Here is a 19697-nt window from a genome sequence, read left to right on the forward strand (position 1 = left end):
GACAGGCTTTGCTGTTTGTGGATTTTTATTGGAATTTCTAGTTGAAGTACTGGACAGTGTAGCCTGTGGCTATAGGCTGCATTATCTGTCTTTAAATTCTCTCTAACGTGTCTGTGCAGTTCTGCATTTTTCGACACCTTAAGAGATTATTTTTGATTGCTCCGGGGTCCACGCACATGGGCGGGACTATTCACTAGATTATGACTATAACAGAGATTCCCCTACTACAGAACTGGAGTTACAGGACAGAAACTACTGCAAACCAATTACTGTAAAGCAAGAAAGAAGTTAGCAATTTGAGTTAAAATCACAACTTGCATGGGTTAATCTTTCTTTTTCCTTCAGGAACGTCAGTGGCTCCTCTCAAACTCCTGCAAAAGGAAGGGGACCAAATTACTGAACTGTGTGAACTAGAACATATAGATGCCAATGAAGCTAAAACTCCTGATTTTCTTTTATTTGGAATGAAATATTAAAACACCATTCAAAGACACACAGATGGAAAGCGTCCAAAGCCTTATTTCCGCCCGGCCCTTCACATCCACCACCATCTAGGACCCTGCTAGTGCCGCTTACTTCTTTGGACTCTGAGCCAGTGGTCCCCACAGCTGAGCATCGTTCCAGGCTATGCACAAAGGTTACTAGACAGAGGAAGATACCTGCAGGAAATGTCTATGTATTATGACCAGCCTTTATATACCCCATTTGGTGCAGATATGGATTGGGATTTATGAGACCAGTTTGAACCAGGGTCCCATTGACTCAGCAATTTAACTTTCTGGCCTTACTTCAGCCAGTAGTTATGATTCCTCTGCAGAATTTGAAATTGAGTTTCCTTCAGGAACTCCTCCTCTGGAAAGTGATTGTGTTGTAATCTTCCTTCTTCCCACCCCACCTTGTACATTCCTCATATCCTTCTCCCTTTTCTCCCTTGGACACTCCCCGTTTAGAGCTTACAGTCGAATGTTGAGATCACTCAGTTTGGTGGAGAGTGGATGAACAATAAAGAAGTACTGAACCTTACTTGCCTGCTGTGTGGTTCACACTTAACACTGGCGACGTGGATGGGATGGGGGCAGGTTTTGTCATCTCCCCTATTTGTTATCTTTCCATTGTCATCGCAGTTGGTATTGAAGAAGACAGTCTCGTCATTGCTTGTATCTAGCATTGCCACATCACGGTGATTCTTCAAGGATGGTTGCAGTGTTTTACAGTACTTTAATGTGCAGGACATTCTTTAACATCAGATTTTTTTTCCAACGCCAAGTGCCTCCGTGTACCGGTTCCACACTTATTTTCTGGTGTTCTGGTACCTCATACAACCATTCTAAGAGGAACCAATCTCTACGGACTGTCCCTTTTCAGCTGTTGTGGAATATTGCCAGGGCTTTAAGTGGGCCGGGTCTCAAGGGGTCCGAGCACCGGCAGTTTTTTTCAGGGGGCCTCGAAACGGGTCTCTATCGGGCTCTGTTTTTAGCCCTGGCGCAGGTGGTCCGTTTTTTCCCCCAGATTGCAGTGACTGCAGTCCAGGAAAAAAATGCCAGGATGCAAAACAAAGCCCGATAGAGACCTGTTTCGAGGCAGCAAGCACATCAATGTGCGCTGCTCACACTGCTCACTAGTGGAGAAGTCATTTCATGATGTCATGTCAGGTGAGCGTTGTGGAGGAAGGGAAATCCTTTAAAGAGTCATTTTCTTTCTGGATTTCCCTTCTCTTTCTGAAACGCAAGAGCAGCAACATTGTGGTGGGGTCACCAGGGCTTTAATTGGAAGCTTTGTCAATAATATATACAAGCCATAGTTGCAGCTCATTTATCTTCTGCAACTAATAACCATTGACAAAGCCAAAAGTCCTGAGTTGTTGTAGTGATGATGTTACCTGTTGTATCACAGATCTGGATGCCATGACCGAAACAGCAAAAAACAAGTCGAGCGGCACACTATGCTAACCACAGATTTTAAGTGTGTGTTTTAAAGCCACGCCCCTAATTACACTGGCCACGCCCCTTTGAGAGACCCCCCAGTTTTTTCATCCCACTTAAAGCCCTGAATATTGCCTTTAAGGCACCTTTCCAAGTCCATCATCCTTTTACTTTGGTCAGTTTTCCCTTCGATTTCTCATCAGGTTCCGGTTTCCTTATCGCCTGTTTTCATCAACCTTGCTTTGTCAAGCTCAACCTAATCACCAGTTTTAATCCCCTTCATCTGCCTTTCGTCAGCTTCACTTCCTTGGTTTCCGTTCTGGCTCTGATTTCTCTACACTACGTCTGCCTCGTCAGCTTAGCATGCTGATTCCTCCACAGGTTCCGGCTCTGCGCATACCGGAAACACTTCTCCTTTGAGGACGGTCCCCGGATGTTTCTAAATCTCCTCATCGTGCGCAGCTCTAGAGACGTGTCTCACCTCAGCGTCTGCCTTCCACCACGTCAGCCTTCGTCCGCTTCGCCTGCCGATTTCTTTTCAGGTTCCAGCTCTGCGCATACCAGAGACACTTCTTTTTTGACAACGCACCCCAGATGTTCTCTGCTTACCTCATCGTTCGCAACTCTGGAGACTAGCTTCACCTCAGCGCCTGCCTTCCCGTCAGGACAATCTGTCAAAATTTCCTCAGATAGTTACTATTTTATACATCGGAGTCTCTTCTGTCGTCTGTACACACCATGGCGTTTCCTTTTCACTGAGTTTTTTGCTTTGTATGTGAGTTTACCCTTGTTCCTCACTTCTATCGTTAGTTTCTTTATTCCAAGACTGTGTTTAAGGTGAGATTTAAAATTTTTAACTCCTTCTCTTTTGGGCTCTTTCACCTTTGGACAGTGACTTTATCTCCCTGCCGTTAATATACTGACTTTTAGATAGGAGGGCTAATTGTAACTGTGCACTGTTTACGCTCTCTGCCTACTTTGCTATATATTGTTTTAATATTGCGCACTGCTTCCATTCTCTACTTACGTTGCTCATTAGTACATCCACCTGTTTGGCTTTTACCATGTTTTATTTCCCTTACACTTTTTTCTATCATTATGATGGCGGCTGCAAGCATGAGCCAACCCCTGTCTTTTCTCAATGAAATTGGTGATCCCGAAATATGTTGGAAAGAATGGGTGAAATTATTAGAATCCTACTTAATTGCCATGGGGGTGGGGAGCGTTTCACAGGTTTACGCAAGCAACATATTCTTCTTCATAATTTGGGTGTTCAGGGGCGGAAAATATACGAGACATTATAAGAGCCTGAGAATGAATAAGGGGGAGATGTAGAGGGAGTGGGCATTTGTGTTAACCCTATGCTCAAACTAGAAACACGGTTTGGGGACAACATAAATGTGGTCTTGAACGTCACAAGTTCTTTACCAGAGCACAGGGCAAGGAAGAATCTGTGACTAATTACAATGCAGCATTTAGGGGTCTTAGCCAGTTATGTGATTTTGGCAACCTTACAGACTCTCTCATAAGAGACCAATTGGTGAGATGCACCAACAATTTGCGCATACAAGAAAAACTATTAGCCAAGAATCATAGCCTTAGAGTGACAGTTGCCATTGCCCAATCAGTGGAACACACGGCTAAATGCATCAAAGAGATGAAGTCTCCCAGAGGGTTAGTAGCAAATGTTCAAGAGGTCGAGCAAAAAAGTGAATTCTTCAAGATAAAAGGAAAAAGGGATGTGGACAACCCAGATTCTGTAAATGAAAAGAAATTCAGATCTTTTAAGTGTGGCAGTGGTAGTCATTTAGCTAATTATTTTCAATGTCCAGACAAGAGTGTCACATGTAAGAAGTGCAATAGAAGGGGGCATTTTGCAAGACTGTGCAGAGAGGGGAGCCCGCATGACAGAGAGTTAGGGAACAAAAAACGCACCTCATTTAAAGAAGTCATGTGTATCATTCCTATTGAGAAGAGATATGTTTTTCAAATGAAGGTTAAAACCGAGACGGTCAATGTGATTTACCTAAAATGTGAAGTGTTACTAAACAGTAATTCTGTCTCTATGTTTGCAGACTCCGGTTACCCATTCACTCTGTTGAACTTTAGCAATTTTGATTGCATGAACATGAAAAGGGTGTATCCGGTTAATGAAACCTTACATATCACCCACTGGTTACACCAAAAGAGCCAATAACCTTAGTGGATCTGAAGGAAATGCAGATTGAGTTCAAAGGGTGGAGCACTAGGGGCAATGTTTACATAGGGGTGGCAACACCAAGAAGAACTGGGTATGATGCTCGACCCAAATAGCCAAGACCAAGTCCTCCTTACGGATAGTAAAATATGTGAGGAGTACCCCAAACTGTTTGAGGGTAAGCTGGGCCTGCTTCACGATTTTCAACATAAAATCAAGTGCAAAGCAAATGCTAAACCCATAGTGCACAAGTTGCTTCCAGTACCACATCTCAAAAGGTAGCCATTGGAGAAAGAACTGAACCGGTTGAGTAGTATGGGTGTCATACAAACCATTGACCCATCGGAATGGTTGGCGTGATGGCTTCCAAGGCCAATGGAGAAGGAATTCCTTTATGTGTGGACCTGAGAAGTCCAAACGAAAACATTTGGGTTGAGAGGTACCCACAACCTAACATAAACTAAATGCTTAGCACTATCGGTCAGGCAAGGTACTTCAGGGTCATTGATCTCTCCATGGCTTATCACCAGATAGATCTACACCCCGAATCCAGGCCCCTCACTGCCTTCATAACCCCACATGGCGCGTACATCCTCAAGAGGATGCTGTTCGGCGTTGCATCGGCCGCATTGGTTTTCCCGAAAATCATGCACCAGATCCTGAAGAACGTGGACCACACCATGTGTTTTCAGGAAAACATCCTTGTGTATGGGAGTACTGCCGAAGCCCACGACCGCACCCTGCGAGTAGTCTTCAAGAAGTTAACGGATGCAGGGTTGAAAGGTACAGAAATCCAAATGTCAAATCAGATTACCATCAGTGGACTACCTAGGACACTCCAGGAGCAGGGTTTTCATCCTAAGAACAACCTTCTGAGTGCGGTGAAGGATGCTCCATACCCTAAGAACAAGGAAGAGTTGAAATCCTTGTTGGGATTACTGGAATACATGTCCAAGTACATCAAGAACTTTGCCACTAAATGTGACCTACTACGGGAACTACTAAAGAAAAAACAGGAATTTGTATGGCAGGACCAGCATAAATACATTGTGGATGCTCTCAAGGAAGAGATCATGAATTCCCCAGCTCTTGGTACATTCGAACCCAGAAGGAAGACTATTCTCACTACAGATGCCTCCAACAAGGGACTGGGAGCTACTCTTTCCCAGAGGGACGGGAAGGATGAAAAAATCATTGCCTTCGCTTCTCGCTGCCAATCAAAAGTTGAAAATAACTACTCAGTTATTCAGAAAGCGGCTTTGGCGTGCTTCTGGGGAGCCAGTTTCACAATCAGCACTGATCACAAGCCTTTAACTTTCATATTCACTGTTAAAGGTATGGAGAACAGTATTCCCCGCATAAGTAAATGGATTCTAGGCCTGGAAAACTATTATTTCAAAGTTGAATTCGTCCCAGGTAATGACAATAAAATTGCGGACATCCTGTCAAGAGCACTTATACAAACAGAACCTCGTGAAGAACTGCTGGATAGTCCTATTGTGGTGCTGACCAACCCTGCCCTCACAGAAGAAGGATGGAGGAGAGGCATGGAAGAAGATAAAGGGTTGTGCAGACTCAAGGAGTTAATGGTGCAAGGATGGCCCAGCAAGCGTAACAAACTTAAAAAAGAACTGAAAGATTTCTGGTAGGTCCCGGATGAACTGAGCATTATAGGAGTCAAAATATACTGTCAGAACAAGATTGTACCCCCAGGAAGTCTAAGGAAAACAATTGTGGACCTAGGAAACAAAGGCCACCTGGGACGCAGCTTAACAAAAAACAAGATTAGAGAGAATTTCTGATTCCCGAGGATGGATGCCATGGTGGAACAGCAAGTTAAGGACTGTGTCAGTTGTGCTAGGAGTGACATATCAAGAGCCACACGTAAAACTCCTTTGTCTCCGGTAGAAGCTCCGCTCAAACCATGGAGTAAACTAGCAATGGACATAATCGGACCCATGGACAATTTGATGACCCACAAAAAAATACATGTTGGTTTTAGTTGACTCCACATCACAATGAATTTCACAGAGATTTGTTCATTGCGCCAACACCAAATCAGTTTTGGATTTTCTTAAAGATGTTTTCTCAAAGGAAGGCATACCATCTACCTTGATCACTGACAATGGGGCGCAATTTACATCCCAACTTATGGAAGACTTTTTGACTAGCTGGAACATCAAACATGAGAAAACAGCTCTTTATTGCCCCAAGGCCAATGGCCTTGTCGAACGTGCAAATAGGCATCTAGCTGTAGCGAATGTGCATGTGGTAGAAGCCTCTTTGCGTGACTGTTTATGGGCGTACCACACCTCAAGCCAACAAGTGCTATGTATAGTCACAAACAGAGTTAAAAAAGAGACGAGTGAAGAAAAGAAAGGAATGGTAAAAGAATCAGAAAGCATTGAGCAGAACTTGGATTCCCATCAATTGTCAGAGTGATCAATCTTTATCATCTGGTTATCCAGCAATATGGATAGTGTATCTCCTGATCATGGAGACAGACTTCCAGCATAAGGGTTCACTCAATGGGATCTGATAAAAGACCCCTGCACAAGGTGAACCAGACTATACAATGTCTTCAGTCTGTGATCACATGGAAATCAAAAAGAAGTGCAAATAAGTAAATCAAAGTGTGTGATGTTAAAATAGAGTCGTGAGGAGGAAAATGTTATTTTTATTAATGTTAACACCCCACTCTCTAGACTAAAAACAGAACGGTGCAAGAAGCAGTGTTAACAAATAACTGCTAGAATAATTCGGCCAACATGTTTCAGCCTACAGGGTAAGAGTGCTTTCATCAGGACCTCTGTTCTTCATGATTCCTACTGCTTCAATCACTCTTATCATAAAAGTAAAAAGGAGTGAAAATTTGTAAAAAAAAGATAATAATATATGATAATAAGGTTGGAATCAATACAACCTACTGTAACATATCCTCCGCTTCAAGCGACGCATCTGTAAAACATATTTATCAACACATTCCTCATTAGTTCACTGTCACATCAAAACTCTGTATTGTGTTAAGCCAATAGGCCACTAATGGCGTAGTCCGCATAAATCCTATGAAATAAAAGAAACTTTAATGTCTCACCCATCTTGATCGGGGACTGTACCTCACCTCACCTGGACGTAGCTCAGGATGAAGAGACCCCGCTCTGCAATAAAAAGTTTGAAAGTTTGGTGGGGATGCACATCAAGGCTGTCTCTAGCAACTAGAAGGAAGTTTATATGTTGCACAGCCTCCGTGCAAACTACACTTCAATCTAAGCTTTTTACAGAATGAGAAACATTGAGTGAGCATAGTTGATGTGAGGAGAGTCCTTTGCGGGGCACTCTAGAGTTTTCCAAGACTGTTTTTAACAAGCATTTGCAATGCAATAGGTCTTGGATTTACGTGAGTTTAAGCTATTGCCATTGTAAACGGCAATGCCTTTTATTTATGCTTCAAAATCAAAAATAATAATAAAAGGCATTGCCATTTACCATGTTGATATCTCAAACTCGCGTAAATGCGAGACCTATTGCATTGCAAATGCTTGTTTCCCTTTCTGTTTACCTATTTAGTCCCCTCCGCAAATTCCTGTCCACGCGAAGGAACCAACAGGAACAAGCCCCCGTGAAAAGCATCCAGCAGTGTGGAGCAGCGTGGGACAGCTGTGCAGGAGAGAGGGGGGGGGGGGGCGACACTGTTTGATTGCACAGGGCGGGCCACCTAAGAAGGGATACTAGGCAGCAATCTGCAGGATTTGAAAGTGGTGTTTGCTCCTTTTAGCCTTTCGTAGAAGGGAGAAGTGCTGGTTGGCGCACGCCTTCACTCTCCCACCTGAAGCAGACACCTGACAAGTGTAACTGCATGTAAAGTGCCTTAGGGGCACTGGCAGAAAGCACTAGAGAGTCAGTTTGGCTGAGAGAGGCTGTTAAAGTTCACCAGAAACGTGTCTGTTTTATTTTTTCCAACAAGAATATGATAACTTCAAGATGATGCTGTTGAAAGTTACCAGTAAACCGGTGCCGCATAATGCACGGTACTCACCCTGTTTTGGAAGGCGTCACCCATTGTTGGCTCATTTTCACACCCCAGACACAGAGCACTATCATCCTTTTTGAAACTGCCCCCATCCTATACAAAGTATTCCTGTTTATTGATTTTAATGGGACCTTACTTCAGGAGTGCTGTTTCCCAACCTCCTCAGAGGTTTCAGAAGGTTGAGCGGTAAACTTGCCCGCATAATGCGTGGTTCTCACCCATAAATGCGCGGTGTGAGGAAAACGGGATGGTGTGAAACATTGGAAGGAAGAGTAGTTGGGATGAGCGCATGGACTGTGGGTATGCCGTGGCAAGGAGACGCTGGCATAGGGAGTCTGTAGAGATTGGAGACTTGGACACCCGGCTGCCAAGATGTAGATTCCGGGACAGGCACAGGAAGATACAGGCACTGGGTCAGGGAGATACAGGCACTGGGTCAGGGAGATACAGGCACAGGGAGATATAGGTACAGCGAGATAAATGCACTGGGTCAGGGATACAATGGCAATAGGACAGAGATACACGGGCACTAGGAAAGGGAAACACAGAGAGAGGGATACAAGGACACGGGGACTGAGAGGCACAGGGACAGGGGGATGCAGGCACTGGAACAGGGAGATTCAGGCATTGGGTTAGGAAGATAGAGACACTGGGGCAGAGAGATGCAGGCACTGGCGCAGGAATGAATGGGCAATAAAACAAGAGACATGGACACTGCGGACACTCACCGTCGCCCTCGCACAGGAATTAACCCTTCCCCGGGCAAGGAGGAGCGCTGCTTTTGGCAGTTACTGGAGCCTGGGAAAAGGGGTGTGAAAAAAGCACAACCCGGGCAGTAGGAGGTACAGGGTCACAGCACCTGCGCTGTACTTTAACATGGTTAAAGGTAAAGCGCGGGTGCTGCGATTGTTGTTTTCATATAAACTTGGTGCACAGCCACCGAGAACAAAAAAACAGAGACACTGTGAGAGTCCCAATACAGCCGGCTAGAAGGGGTGGGAGTGCGAGAGCCGATTCCGACACGCGCCTTCGGATTGGGCCGTGCGACGTCACGTCAATCAATCAATCAGAACATTTGTATAGCGCACTACTCACCCGGAGGGTCTCAAGGCGCAGCACGTGAGCTGTCTACGGTAGAAGCTCACGCGCGCGACCCGGTCCGAAGGCGCGCGTCGGAATCTGATGCCGCCATAGGGAATGCTGGGCGCACGGCCAGCTCTTGTCTCCCCTTTGTCGCGTTTTTCTGCTGAAACGCCGACTATAGTTCTCTGGCAAAAACGCGCTTCGCGCTTTACTAGCCGAGACCTAACAAGAGGATTGTGGTATAGAATTAGGGTGGGAACTGTGAGATCATGAACTCAGCAAGTTCACCCACTCTTATCTTTCTGTCCTCCCTGTCGTTCTCTTCCTTTTTTGTTGCAGAGCGGGGCCTCTTCATCCTGAGCTAGGTCCAGGTGAGGTGAGGTACATGTTTCAGACCCCCAGTTCAGTTGGTTCTTATTATTATGGTATTTGGGAATTTGAACTGAGGCTGGTCTTAAAAATATCCCTTTGACCCTCATTTCCTTGGTGTGTTTGTTGACGTACCACACCTCACCCAATCCTGTATCAGGGGTATCCCCGTTTGTCACCCTCAGAAGAAGAGAACTCAGCACCAAATTGAACCCTAATTGGTTTAATGAGGGTAGTACTGTGGATTTTTACTCCAAGGAGGTTAGTAGCAAGGTTGAGCGCCACCAAACCAAGTACAATAACTGGTACGACAACAAGTATGGAGTAAAAGCACCTATGTGGAGGGCGGGAGACCTGGTGCAGGTTAAGAGATGTGTAAAAGATGTGCACAATCAAAGTAAATTATATCCTCCTTGCTGGTTTTCCAAAACCTTTAACAATGTGGTGCGCCTCGAGAATGGTCAGTTTTAGAGTTGTGACAAGATAGTCAAGTGTAACAATGTTTTCTTAGATAATCAAGGGAGGTGTGTTGTAATCTTCCTTATTCCCACCCCACCTGGTACATTCCTCCCGCCCCTCTCCCTTTTCTCCCTTGGACTATCCCTTTTTAGAACTTACAGTAGAATGTTGAGATCACTCAGTTTGGTGGAGAGTGGATGATCAATAAAGAAGTACTGGACCTTACTTGCCTGCTGTGTGGTTCATACTTTTAACAGATATCCTTTCACTCAGTGATCAGAAAACCTGCAGAGGTGCTGGAGTTTTCTTTACCATCTACTGAGACGAAGTCTAATGTTCTAACAGAGGTTCTTCAACTCTCATCCCCATCCTCTGAGCTGTTGGCCCCCTTTAATCTCGATATGCCGTATCTAGTGCTCGCTGAACCATCTTCCACTGCAGCAGTGAATACATTAGTGGCAAAAAGCGGTACAAAAGGGGGTGGTGATGGACGGAGCATCAGAACCAATCAAACACTCACACCCAGTCAAAAGATCTGGGCTTGATCCATCACCGTTCTTTAGCCCACTCTGCCACCCCAGTTCAGACATGGCTATATGCAAATCAGTCTGACCCTGTGCCTCATGGGAACAGTCCAGCCCGAACTGCCAAGCCATGCCTTCCCTGGACCGGAAACAAGCTTCGTCCTGCCCTTGCAGCCCCTCCTTTCTTGTCCACTCATCCTTCGCCTGAGATCTTGCTGATCCAGGCATTGTGTTCTTTGGGACAGGTGTCGGAAACTTTCCCTAACACCCTGTCCTAAATGGACATTGGAAGCAGTATCCGCTTACGCTATCTCATCAAACCAGCGCCGAGGCACAGCCTATTCCAGCAGCCGTGACCACGCAAAAGGAACTGAACTCTTGCTGAGGAAAGTACATTACTCCCCCCGCACCACTTTTCAGGGCGTGGGCTACCACGATTCATAGGAAAAAAACAGTTTCAACTTGCACAATAATGCTGTGATTAACCATTAAAGCTATAAAGTAAAACCACATATAAGTACATAATCTCAAGAAAGGCACTCATCTGGCTGCTGACCATCAAAGAAAAAAGGAAGTGCCTTTAAAAAAAAAAAAGGATGTTCATTTTATTGTAGTAGAAAGAACCCCCCCCCCTCCCCCGCCCCATCTGCTCACTGCCATGGTTCCTTTGTATCTTATGTTGTTAATGCAGAATTTGGTTCATTGCCTTGCTTGAGAGATGGTCTTGCATGGATGAACAAGATGTGGAGACCATAGATGTTTTGTTCAAGGACTCATGTGATTGTTGGTCCTTTACTGAAATTTTGTTTCCATAAATTGAAGAAAGAAATGCATAATCCGAAGCCTCAGGTCCTGACATAGAATCTGCAGGTAGATAGAGTAACCACCAGAAGGATTGTTACAAAAGGTAAGTAACCTTTTGTTTTGTACCACAAAATAGTGATTGCATTGCACATAGTCTGTGGGGTACATGTGCTTTACTATAGGGGGGATGATGCACTTCATCGTCGGCTCCATGTACATTGCTATGTTAGTGGTTCCAGTCCCTCAGCTAGAGAAGCGGCACGATCCGAGTAGAGGCAGGAGGGGTCTTAGCTCATCTCTATTTGAGTGGTTACTATCTTGGTCCCTACTAGGGATGCACATGAAGATTCATTGTGTAATAGTACATTGATACTGCAGTGGTAGATGCACCACCACGAGGGGGTGGACATGAAAATCCAGAGGTTGATGTTGATTTGTTACATTTCAGGTTTTGTAATAGTGAATGTCCCTTCTCATTGTGGCTAAAGAAAATATATTTTGGTTGTACTGCAGTGTGAGCGATATCCTACCTATATTTGTCTACAATACTTTATTACTTCGTTTCACGAAATAAATACTTATTTACCTTCTGCAGTGCATTTGTAGTGGAGAGGCAACCCTGCATGCCGATGCATCCTGATCGTCCTCTTGTCATCAAAACTGGTGTACAATTCACGACAAAAGTCAGGTAGGTGATGGTTTTTTTAACTTGTGAGGTTGAGGAAGTGAACCAGAATGAGAGAATCCCCATGACAGTGTGAGATCCCTCGAGGTGGAACAGTGAAATATACATCTGAAAGAAACAGGTTAGTATTAGATTCCTTACCGTAGAATATCCCCAGGCGTCAGTCTGGATCCGGAAACTTTTGCGTAGCAGTACCCCTGCGCGTCGGTAGGCGTCGTCTGCAGGCGTCCCCTGCGGCTCCGCGTCGTCGGCGTCGTGCGCCGTGATGACGTCGCTGGAGTATATAGACGCCGCCTCTGCGCGCTGACGTCAGTTCTTCTTTTTTCCGCGCCAGTTAGCGCAGATCCGAAGAGCAGTACTCCGGTCTTTTGACCAAGTTTATTGTTAACTACTTAATCTTCTACGGTGCCGGTAGGATGCCCGGTTTCAAGGGTTGCGACGAGTGCGACCGCCTGATGTCGGTCACCGACCACCATCGACTCTGCCTCCGGTGTCTGGGCGCGGACCACGACGTGGAGTCCTGCGTCGACTGTCGGGCCTTGACTGGTAAAGCTAGGCGGGAGCGGTCCCGCAAGCTTCTCGAGCTCCGTGTGTCGGCCCCGCGTCGAGAGCGGTCCCGGTCCGGTCGGAGGTCGAGGGAGCGGTCGAAGGAACGATCGCGGAGCCGCCATGAGCGCTCCGGGAGTCGCCACCATTCCTCCGGTTCGTCAGGTAAGCGTAAGAAGTCGGGGCGTCGTCATCGTACCCCCGACTCCCCCCGACGCCCGCGTGATGCGGCCGGGGGCTCGGGTGGCCCCACCCACGCGGGCCCGCGTGGGTCGCCGACGCTGTCTCCCCCATACCCGTCGGTCCCTGGGGAAGGCGCGTCGCGTGAGGAGATCGAGGCCTTCCTCATAGCTATGAGGGCGAGGTCTCCTCCGGCGGGGCCTACGGCGCCTGCGGGCCCGTCGGTCCCGTCTGGGGGCCCGAGCGGTTCGGGTGCTCCTGCCTCGACGCCGCCGGTGGCTCCGGCCCCGGCGCCGCTGGGCCCCTCAGGTTCGTCGCCGGCTGGTCTACCGGCCTCTCCGGCGTCGGTTCCTTTGGGCCAACCCGTGGTACCGCCTCCGCGCGGTGCGGCGACTCCGCCGTCGGTTCCGGCCGGCGTCGGGTCCCCGACGCCACGCGGCGCCACCCCCATTCCCCCTCTGACTCCTGACGCGGAAGACGCCGGATCCGGCGCCGATGGGGCCCATTGACCCCGAGGTCTATATCGTCGATCCAGAATACGGCGATGAGGACGAGTATGGAGAGGGTTGGGAGGGGTCTGAGGACCCTTTATCCCGTGCCTGCCAGTATGATGTGGACTGGGTAGGTGATCTGGGTGATGCCAGTGGTCTGGACGAGTCGCCCAACCCTGGGTTTGTCTCCCCGACCCCTGTGGCGTCTGAGGCAGGTGCTGCCTATTCGGTGGTCCTGATGAGGGCTGCCAAGGCCTTGAGCCTTGAGCTCCCTGTCGCGAAGGTCAAGCCGAACATTCTGACCGAAGTGTTTAAACCGCAGTCATGCCCCCAGGAGCCTCTGCTGCCGTTTAATGAGGCCCTGACGGATGTCCTTTTGGGCACCTGGTCCAGGCCCGCTTCCGGTGCACCGGTTGACCGGAACGTTGCCAGGCGTCACCGTCCATGCTCGGACGACCCTGCCTTCCTATCCACCCATCCCTCCCCGGAGAGTCTGGTGATCCAGGCCTCCACTTCACAGTCCGCGTTCCCGTCGGCTCCGCCCGATCGGGAATCAAAGCGGTATGACCAATTTGGTAAAAAGGTCTTTTCCTCTTTGAGCGCTGGACTGCGGTCTTGTAATACCGCGTGCCTCTTGGGCCGCTACACCCACTCCCTGTGGGATACGGTCGAGGAGTGTTTGCCGCAATGCCCCCAGGAAGTGCGGGACAAGCTCACCCGGGCCTTGGTTGAAGGCCGGGATGCGGCGCGGTACTCGATCCGTTGTGGTCTGGACACGACCGACTCGCTGGGACGGGCTATGTCCACGACGGTGGCGATTCGTCGCCATGCTTGGCTGAGATCTGCCAACTTCTCGCCAGACGTCCAAAATACACTCATGGACATGCCATTTGATGGCAGTCGCCTGTTTGGTGACAAAGCGGACCACGCGCTGGAGCGCTTCAAGGACTCCAGGGTCACGGCCAAGTCCTTGGGTCTTTCGACCCAGCGCCAGCAGACGGGTTCGTTTCGCCCCTTTCGTGGCCAAGGAAGGGGCGGTCCCACACGTGCTGCCAGCCACGCGCCGCAGAACGCTCCCCAGCGCGGTGGCGGCCGTGGTTTCCGCCGTGGTGGCGGTAGAGGCCAGCGGCGAGGTCAGTCCACGCCTCCCTCTGCTGCTGCATCCAAGCCTTCCTAGTCCGAGCTTTCGGGCTCACGTGACGCCAGTGGGTGGCAGGGTTCGCCATCACCACTCCCGCTGGCGCGCGATAACATCGGACAGGTGGGTGCTGCAGCTCGTTCGAAGGGGCTACGCCCTCCCCTTCGAGTCCACTCCTCCAGCCATGCCACCGCAGAACCACCGTGTGTCGGGGGACCACTTGACACTTCTGCAGGAGGAAGTTACGGCCCTCTTGGCCAAGGGGGCCATCGAGCGCGTTCCTGGGCCAGAAGTAGGGTGTGGTTGCTACTCCCACTACTTTCTGGTGCCCAAGAAGGACAAAGGAGGCCTCCGTCCTATCTTGGACCTACGGAACGTCAACGGCTTCCTCCGGAAGGAGAAGTTCAAGATGTTGACTTTGGCTCAGGTCTTGGCTGCTCTAGACCCTCAAGACTGGATGGTAGCGTTGGACTTGCAGGATGCGTATTTTCACATCCCCGTCCTGCCGGCCCACCGGCGTTACCTGCGGTTCACGGTAGGCCAGGAGCACTTTCAGTTTATCGTGCTCCCATTCGGCCTTACCAGCGCCCCACGGGTGTTCACGAAAGTGATGGCGGTGGTCGCAGCGCATCTGCGCCGGTTAGGGGTTTCAGTCTTCCCCTACCTCGACGACTGGTTGTTGAAGGCGGGCTCGCCCCAGACAGTCGTCCACCACCTTCAGATGACGGCAGACCTCCTGCACGAGCTGGGGTTTTCCATCAATGTGCCGAAATCACACCTGTGTCCCTCTCAAAAGCTCCTTTTCATCGGAGCGGTTCTCGACTCGGCGCAGTTTCGAGTTTATCCCCCGGAACGGCGGGTCCGGGATATTCAGGCTCTGATTCCCATCTTTCAGCCGTTATTCCGGGTTTCGGTCAGGTTGACGCTGCGGCTTCTGGGGCTGATGGCCTCCTGCATCCTACTGGTGCATCACGCCAGGTGGCGGATGCGGGCTCTGCAGTGGGACCTGAAGTTTCAGTGGGCCCAGCATCAGGGCAACCTATCCGACCATGTCCTGATCTCGGAGGGCACTGCGAGACAGTTGCAGTGGTGGCTTACGGACCGCGATTGGGTCAGAGGCAGATCCCTCTCCTTTCCCCAACCGGAGCACGTGGTTGTGACGGACGCGTCCCTCCAGGGCTGGGGTGGCCACTTGGGAGAGGCGGAGATCAGAGGCATCTGGTCTCCGGCGGAGTCCCGGCTCCATATCAACCTGTTGGAGCTGCGGGCGATTCGCCTAGCACTGAAGGCATTCCTCCCCTTTGTCAACGGGAGTGTAGTGCAGGTGTTCACGGACAACACCACCGCCATGTGGTACTGCAACAAACAGGGCGGTGTGGGGTCGTGGACCCTTTGCCAGGAGGCTCTGCGTCTCTGGCAATGGCTGGAACGTCAGGGCGTGACTCTGACGGTTCAACACCTGGCAGGTTCTCTGAACGCCAGGGCGGATGAACTCAGCCGTCGGTGCTCGGTGGATCACGAATGGCGTCTGAACTCGGACGTGGCGAGAGGCCTCTTTCAGCAATGGGGAGAGCCTTGGTTAGATCTATTCGCCACAGAAGAGAACGCGCAATGTCATCAGTTCTGCGCGTTGGAGTTTCCAAGACGGCACTCGCTCGGCGACGCCTTTCGGCGCGAGTGGAGTTGCGGTCTGTTGTACGCCTTTCCGCCTATACCACTTCTGCCCAGAGTGCTGAAGAAGATCAGGCGCGACCGGGCCCAAGTTATCCTTGTGGCCCCGGACTGGGCTCGAAGATACTGGTATCCCGAGCTACTCAGCATGATAGTCGGTCCCTCGATCCGCCTGCCCCTTCAGGAGGACCTTCTGTCGCAGCAGCAGGGGACGGTCCTCCACCCGAACCTGTCCAGTCTCCACCTCCATGCTTGGAGATTGAGCGGCGGCAGTTGAGGCCATTTGACTTGCCTCCTGAAGTCTGTGATGTAATTCTGGCAGCCAGGCGTCCCTCCACAAAGTCGGTATACGCCTGCCGGTGGAACAGATTTGTGGCATGGTGCACAGCAAAGGCTGTGGATCCCCTTTCTGCCCCTCTGTCTGAGGTTCTCCTCTTCCTCCTTTCCCTTGCCCAGCAGGGCTCTGCTTTGGGCACTATCAAGGGCTATCTTTCCGCCCTTTCCGCCTTCTTGAGGCTACCTGATCAGCCATCTTTATTCAAGTCCCCTATTGTGTTACGATTCTTGAAGGGCATCACGCACATGTATCCCCCAACTCCGTTCGTGATGCCTCAGTGGGACTTGAACCTGGTTCTGACTTTCCTGATGTGCGCTCCCTTTGAGCCTCTTCATTCCTGTACTCTCCGTCTTCTCACTTTAAAGACGGCCTTCCTGGTGGCTATCACCTCTGCCAGGAGAGTGAGTGAGCTCCAGGCTCTTTCTGTTAAACCTCCTTTCTTGTCTGTTCATCCTGATAAGGTGGTTCTTCGGACTAGACCTTCTTTCCTGCCCAAGGTAGTCTCTGCTTTTCACATTGGGCAGTCCATCACCTTGCCCTCCTTCTTCCCGCCTCCGCATCCTTCGAAGGATGAAGAGCGGCTCCATCGTCTGGACCCAAAACGTGCGCTTTCATTTTACGTGGATCGCACACGCCAGTTCCGGGTGGATGACCAACTGTTTGTTGGCTACGTGGGTGAGAAGAAGGGAAGGGCGGTACAGAAGCGGACCATCTCTCGGTGGGTCGTCCTGTGCATCAAAGCATGCTACTCTTTGGCTCGGAAGGAGCCTCCTGTTGGGCTGAGGGCCCATTCCACTCGGGCCACGGCGGCTACTACTGCCCTGGGCCGGGGAGTCCCTTTGCAGGACATTTGCCAGGCGGCCACGTGGGCCTCGCTGCACACCTTCACTACTGCCTGGACAGTCAAGTCCGGAGGGATGGCTTCTTTGGCCGTTCGGTCCTCCAGGACTTTCTGGTGTAGGTTGTATTGGTTCGCAGACCCACCACCGGGGTTGGTATTGCTGGGGTATCTATTCTAAGGTAAGGAATCTAATACTAACCTGTTTCTTTCAGATGAACAAGTTACTTACCTTCGGTAACGATATATCTGTAAGAAACAGTAGTTAGTATTAGATTCCTTACCGCCCCACCCATCCTCCCCGTTCTGCGAACTGATACCTAGGGTTAAGGACATCCCTTTCAGGGGCCTAGTTTCAAATGGCACCAGTGTTAGTTCTCACATGGCTCTGCGTGTTCTGGCGCGGAAAAGCTGTGTGCAAAGAACTGACGTCAGCGTGCGGAGGCGGCGTCTATATACTCCAGCGACGTCATCACGGCGCACGATGCCGACGACGCGGAGCCGCAGGGGACGCCTGCAGATGACGCCTACCGACGCGCAGGGGTACTGCTACGCAAAAGTTTCCGGATCCAGACTGACGCCTGGGGATATTCTAAGGTAAGGAATCTAATACTAACTACTGTTTCTTACAGATATATCGTTACCGAAGGTAAGTAACTTGTTCTTTCAGCCAGAATCAATTTACCAACCCATTTTTTAGCCCCTTATTAGAACAAAAATGTTTGGGTTGAAAAAACTGCATTGTTTGAAGGTTACCCACAACATAAGGCTGTTAGGCACCATTTAACAAATAAAGTACATATATATATATGGTTGTAGGATTGGAACACAGCCCATCCGACATTTACTAGAAAATTATGTTTTGAAAGAATTTGACTAATTGTGCTACAAGTAAAAACGTAACTTGCTCACCAAGACTTTATAGTGAACAGTAACGTTTTTTTTATGTTGACAGATTGCTGGTCAAGTTTCCAGAATTGAATTATCAACTTAAAATTAAAGTTTGCATTGATAAGTAAGTATGCAAGATAAATGACTATGTGTAGCCTAGTACTTTCAAGGTTTTAACATGCAATAAGTAATCAACACAAGACGCACATATCAAGCTTTGACAATTTATTTCTCTTTCACTTTTTTTTATCTTCTTTTTCTGAATAGGGATTCTGGTGATGTGGCTGCACTCAGAGGGTAAGGGCTGTTTTCAGACATCTATTTTTATTTGACATTTTTTAAGTGGCATTTAAACTGAAACATCAAAATGCTGCACGTTCGTCATAAACTTTAAAAAATAATACAAACAGCTTAATGAACATGTAAAGCAGCGCTGCCAAAATGGATATATTATTGTAGCTGTGTTTCTGTAGTAGGGGATCTCTGTGTATAGTCATAATCTTGTGAATAGTCCGGCCCATGTGCGTGGACCCCGGAGCAATTGAAATAGTCTCTTAAGTTGTCTTCTTCGGCAGCCCTGCATAGACACTTAAGAGAAAATCGAAGACAAATAATGCAGCCTAAAACTACAAGGCTACGTTGGCCATCACTTCATCTCGAAGTAAAAAAGATAGCCAAAGAATATTAAATTTAAAACACTTTGTAAAGTTTCACACCTGGAGAATCTCCCCTTCACAAAAATCCTTTGTCATGAAAGAGAGGAAGGGTTGGACAGACAAGCCCCATAGGCTGCCATAATGTGTTTGAAAAAGGGATACCGTGCCTTTAAGGAACTCTCCAGAGACCCTCGGTATCCATGGATACACAGCGAAAAGGCCTTTTACTTTCAGTTCTTTTTTCCGGCTTCTGCTAGCAGGACCCTTGAGCATTGAGCTCTACCTCGGGTAGGACATCTGGTAGGACGTCGAGACCTCGGACGAGGTCGACGTCGAGGACTTCACCGGCGTCAACACACCATCGAGGTCGTGATTAGTCCCGAAGAGGCAGGCGCTCGCCGTCGAGGCGACACCGCCATTCGCCTTCAACGTCGACACGAAGATTGACGTTGAGGAGAGAAAGATCGACGTTGAGGCGAAGACACTCGATGTCGGGGAGTTTGTCGACGTCAGGAAGAAAGACGTTGAGAAGAGAGACGTCAAAGAGATCGACGTCGAGGAGGGAAAAGTTGACATGGAAGAGGAAGTCGAGGCCCAGAACGGTGTCTAGTGCCTCTGTGGTTAGCGTCTCATCGTCATCATCATCGGCGAGTACTCGGTTGCGGCGGCGCCGGCACTCGCACTCCGAGAGGTCCGCATCCAGGGCGTCCTCCCCGAGGCCTGCTCGTAAGAAGAGAAGAGTTCTTAGGTCACCGGACTCTGATTACTCCTGGACCTACTCGCCCTCAATTGCCCAGGACGCTTACGCCTCCTTCCACAGCTTCCTTCTCCTCCTACTCCTCCTCTTCCTACTCCTCCTCCTCCTCCTCTGCCTCC

At 49.2% G+C, this 19697-nt stretch overlaps 1 protein-coding gene across 3 annotated transcripts in view; it reads left to right on the forward strand.

Annotated features, from left to right (window-relative positions):
* Positions 1 to 19697, forward strand: part of STAT3 (signal transducer and activator of transcription 3) — a 397539-nt gene that overhangs the window by 207647 nt on the left and 170195 nt on the right. For all 3 annotated transcript variants that reach the window (XM_078645389.1, XM_078645391.1, XM_078645390.1), the window contains exons 10-12: positions 11984 to 12076; positions 18230 to 18289; positions 18433 to 18462. In XM_078645389.1, the coding sequence (XP_078501515.1) occupies positions 11984 to 12076; positions 18230 to 18289; positions 18433 to 18462 (183 nt within the window). The remainder of the gene's footprint in view (positions 1 to 11983; positions 12077 to 18229; positions 18290 to 18432; positions 18463 to 19697) is intronic.

The sequence above is a fragment of the Lissotriton helveticus genome, chromosome 5_1, assembly GCF_964261635.1.
Source record: "Lissotriton helveticus chromosome 5_1, aLisHel1.1, whole genome shotgun sequence".
In the NCBI taxonomy this organism is placed as follows: Eukaryota; Metazoa; Chordata; class Amphibia; order Caudata; family Salamandridae; genus Lissotriton; species Lissotriton helveticus.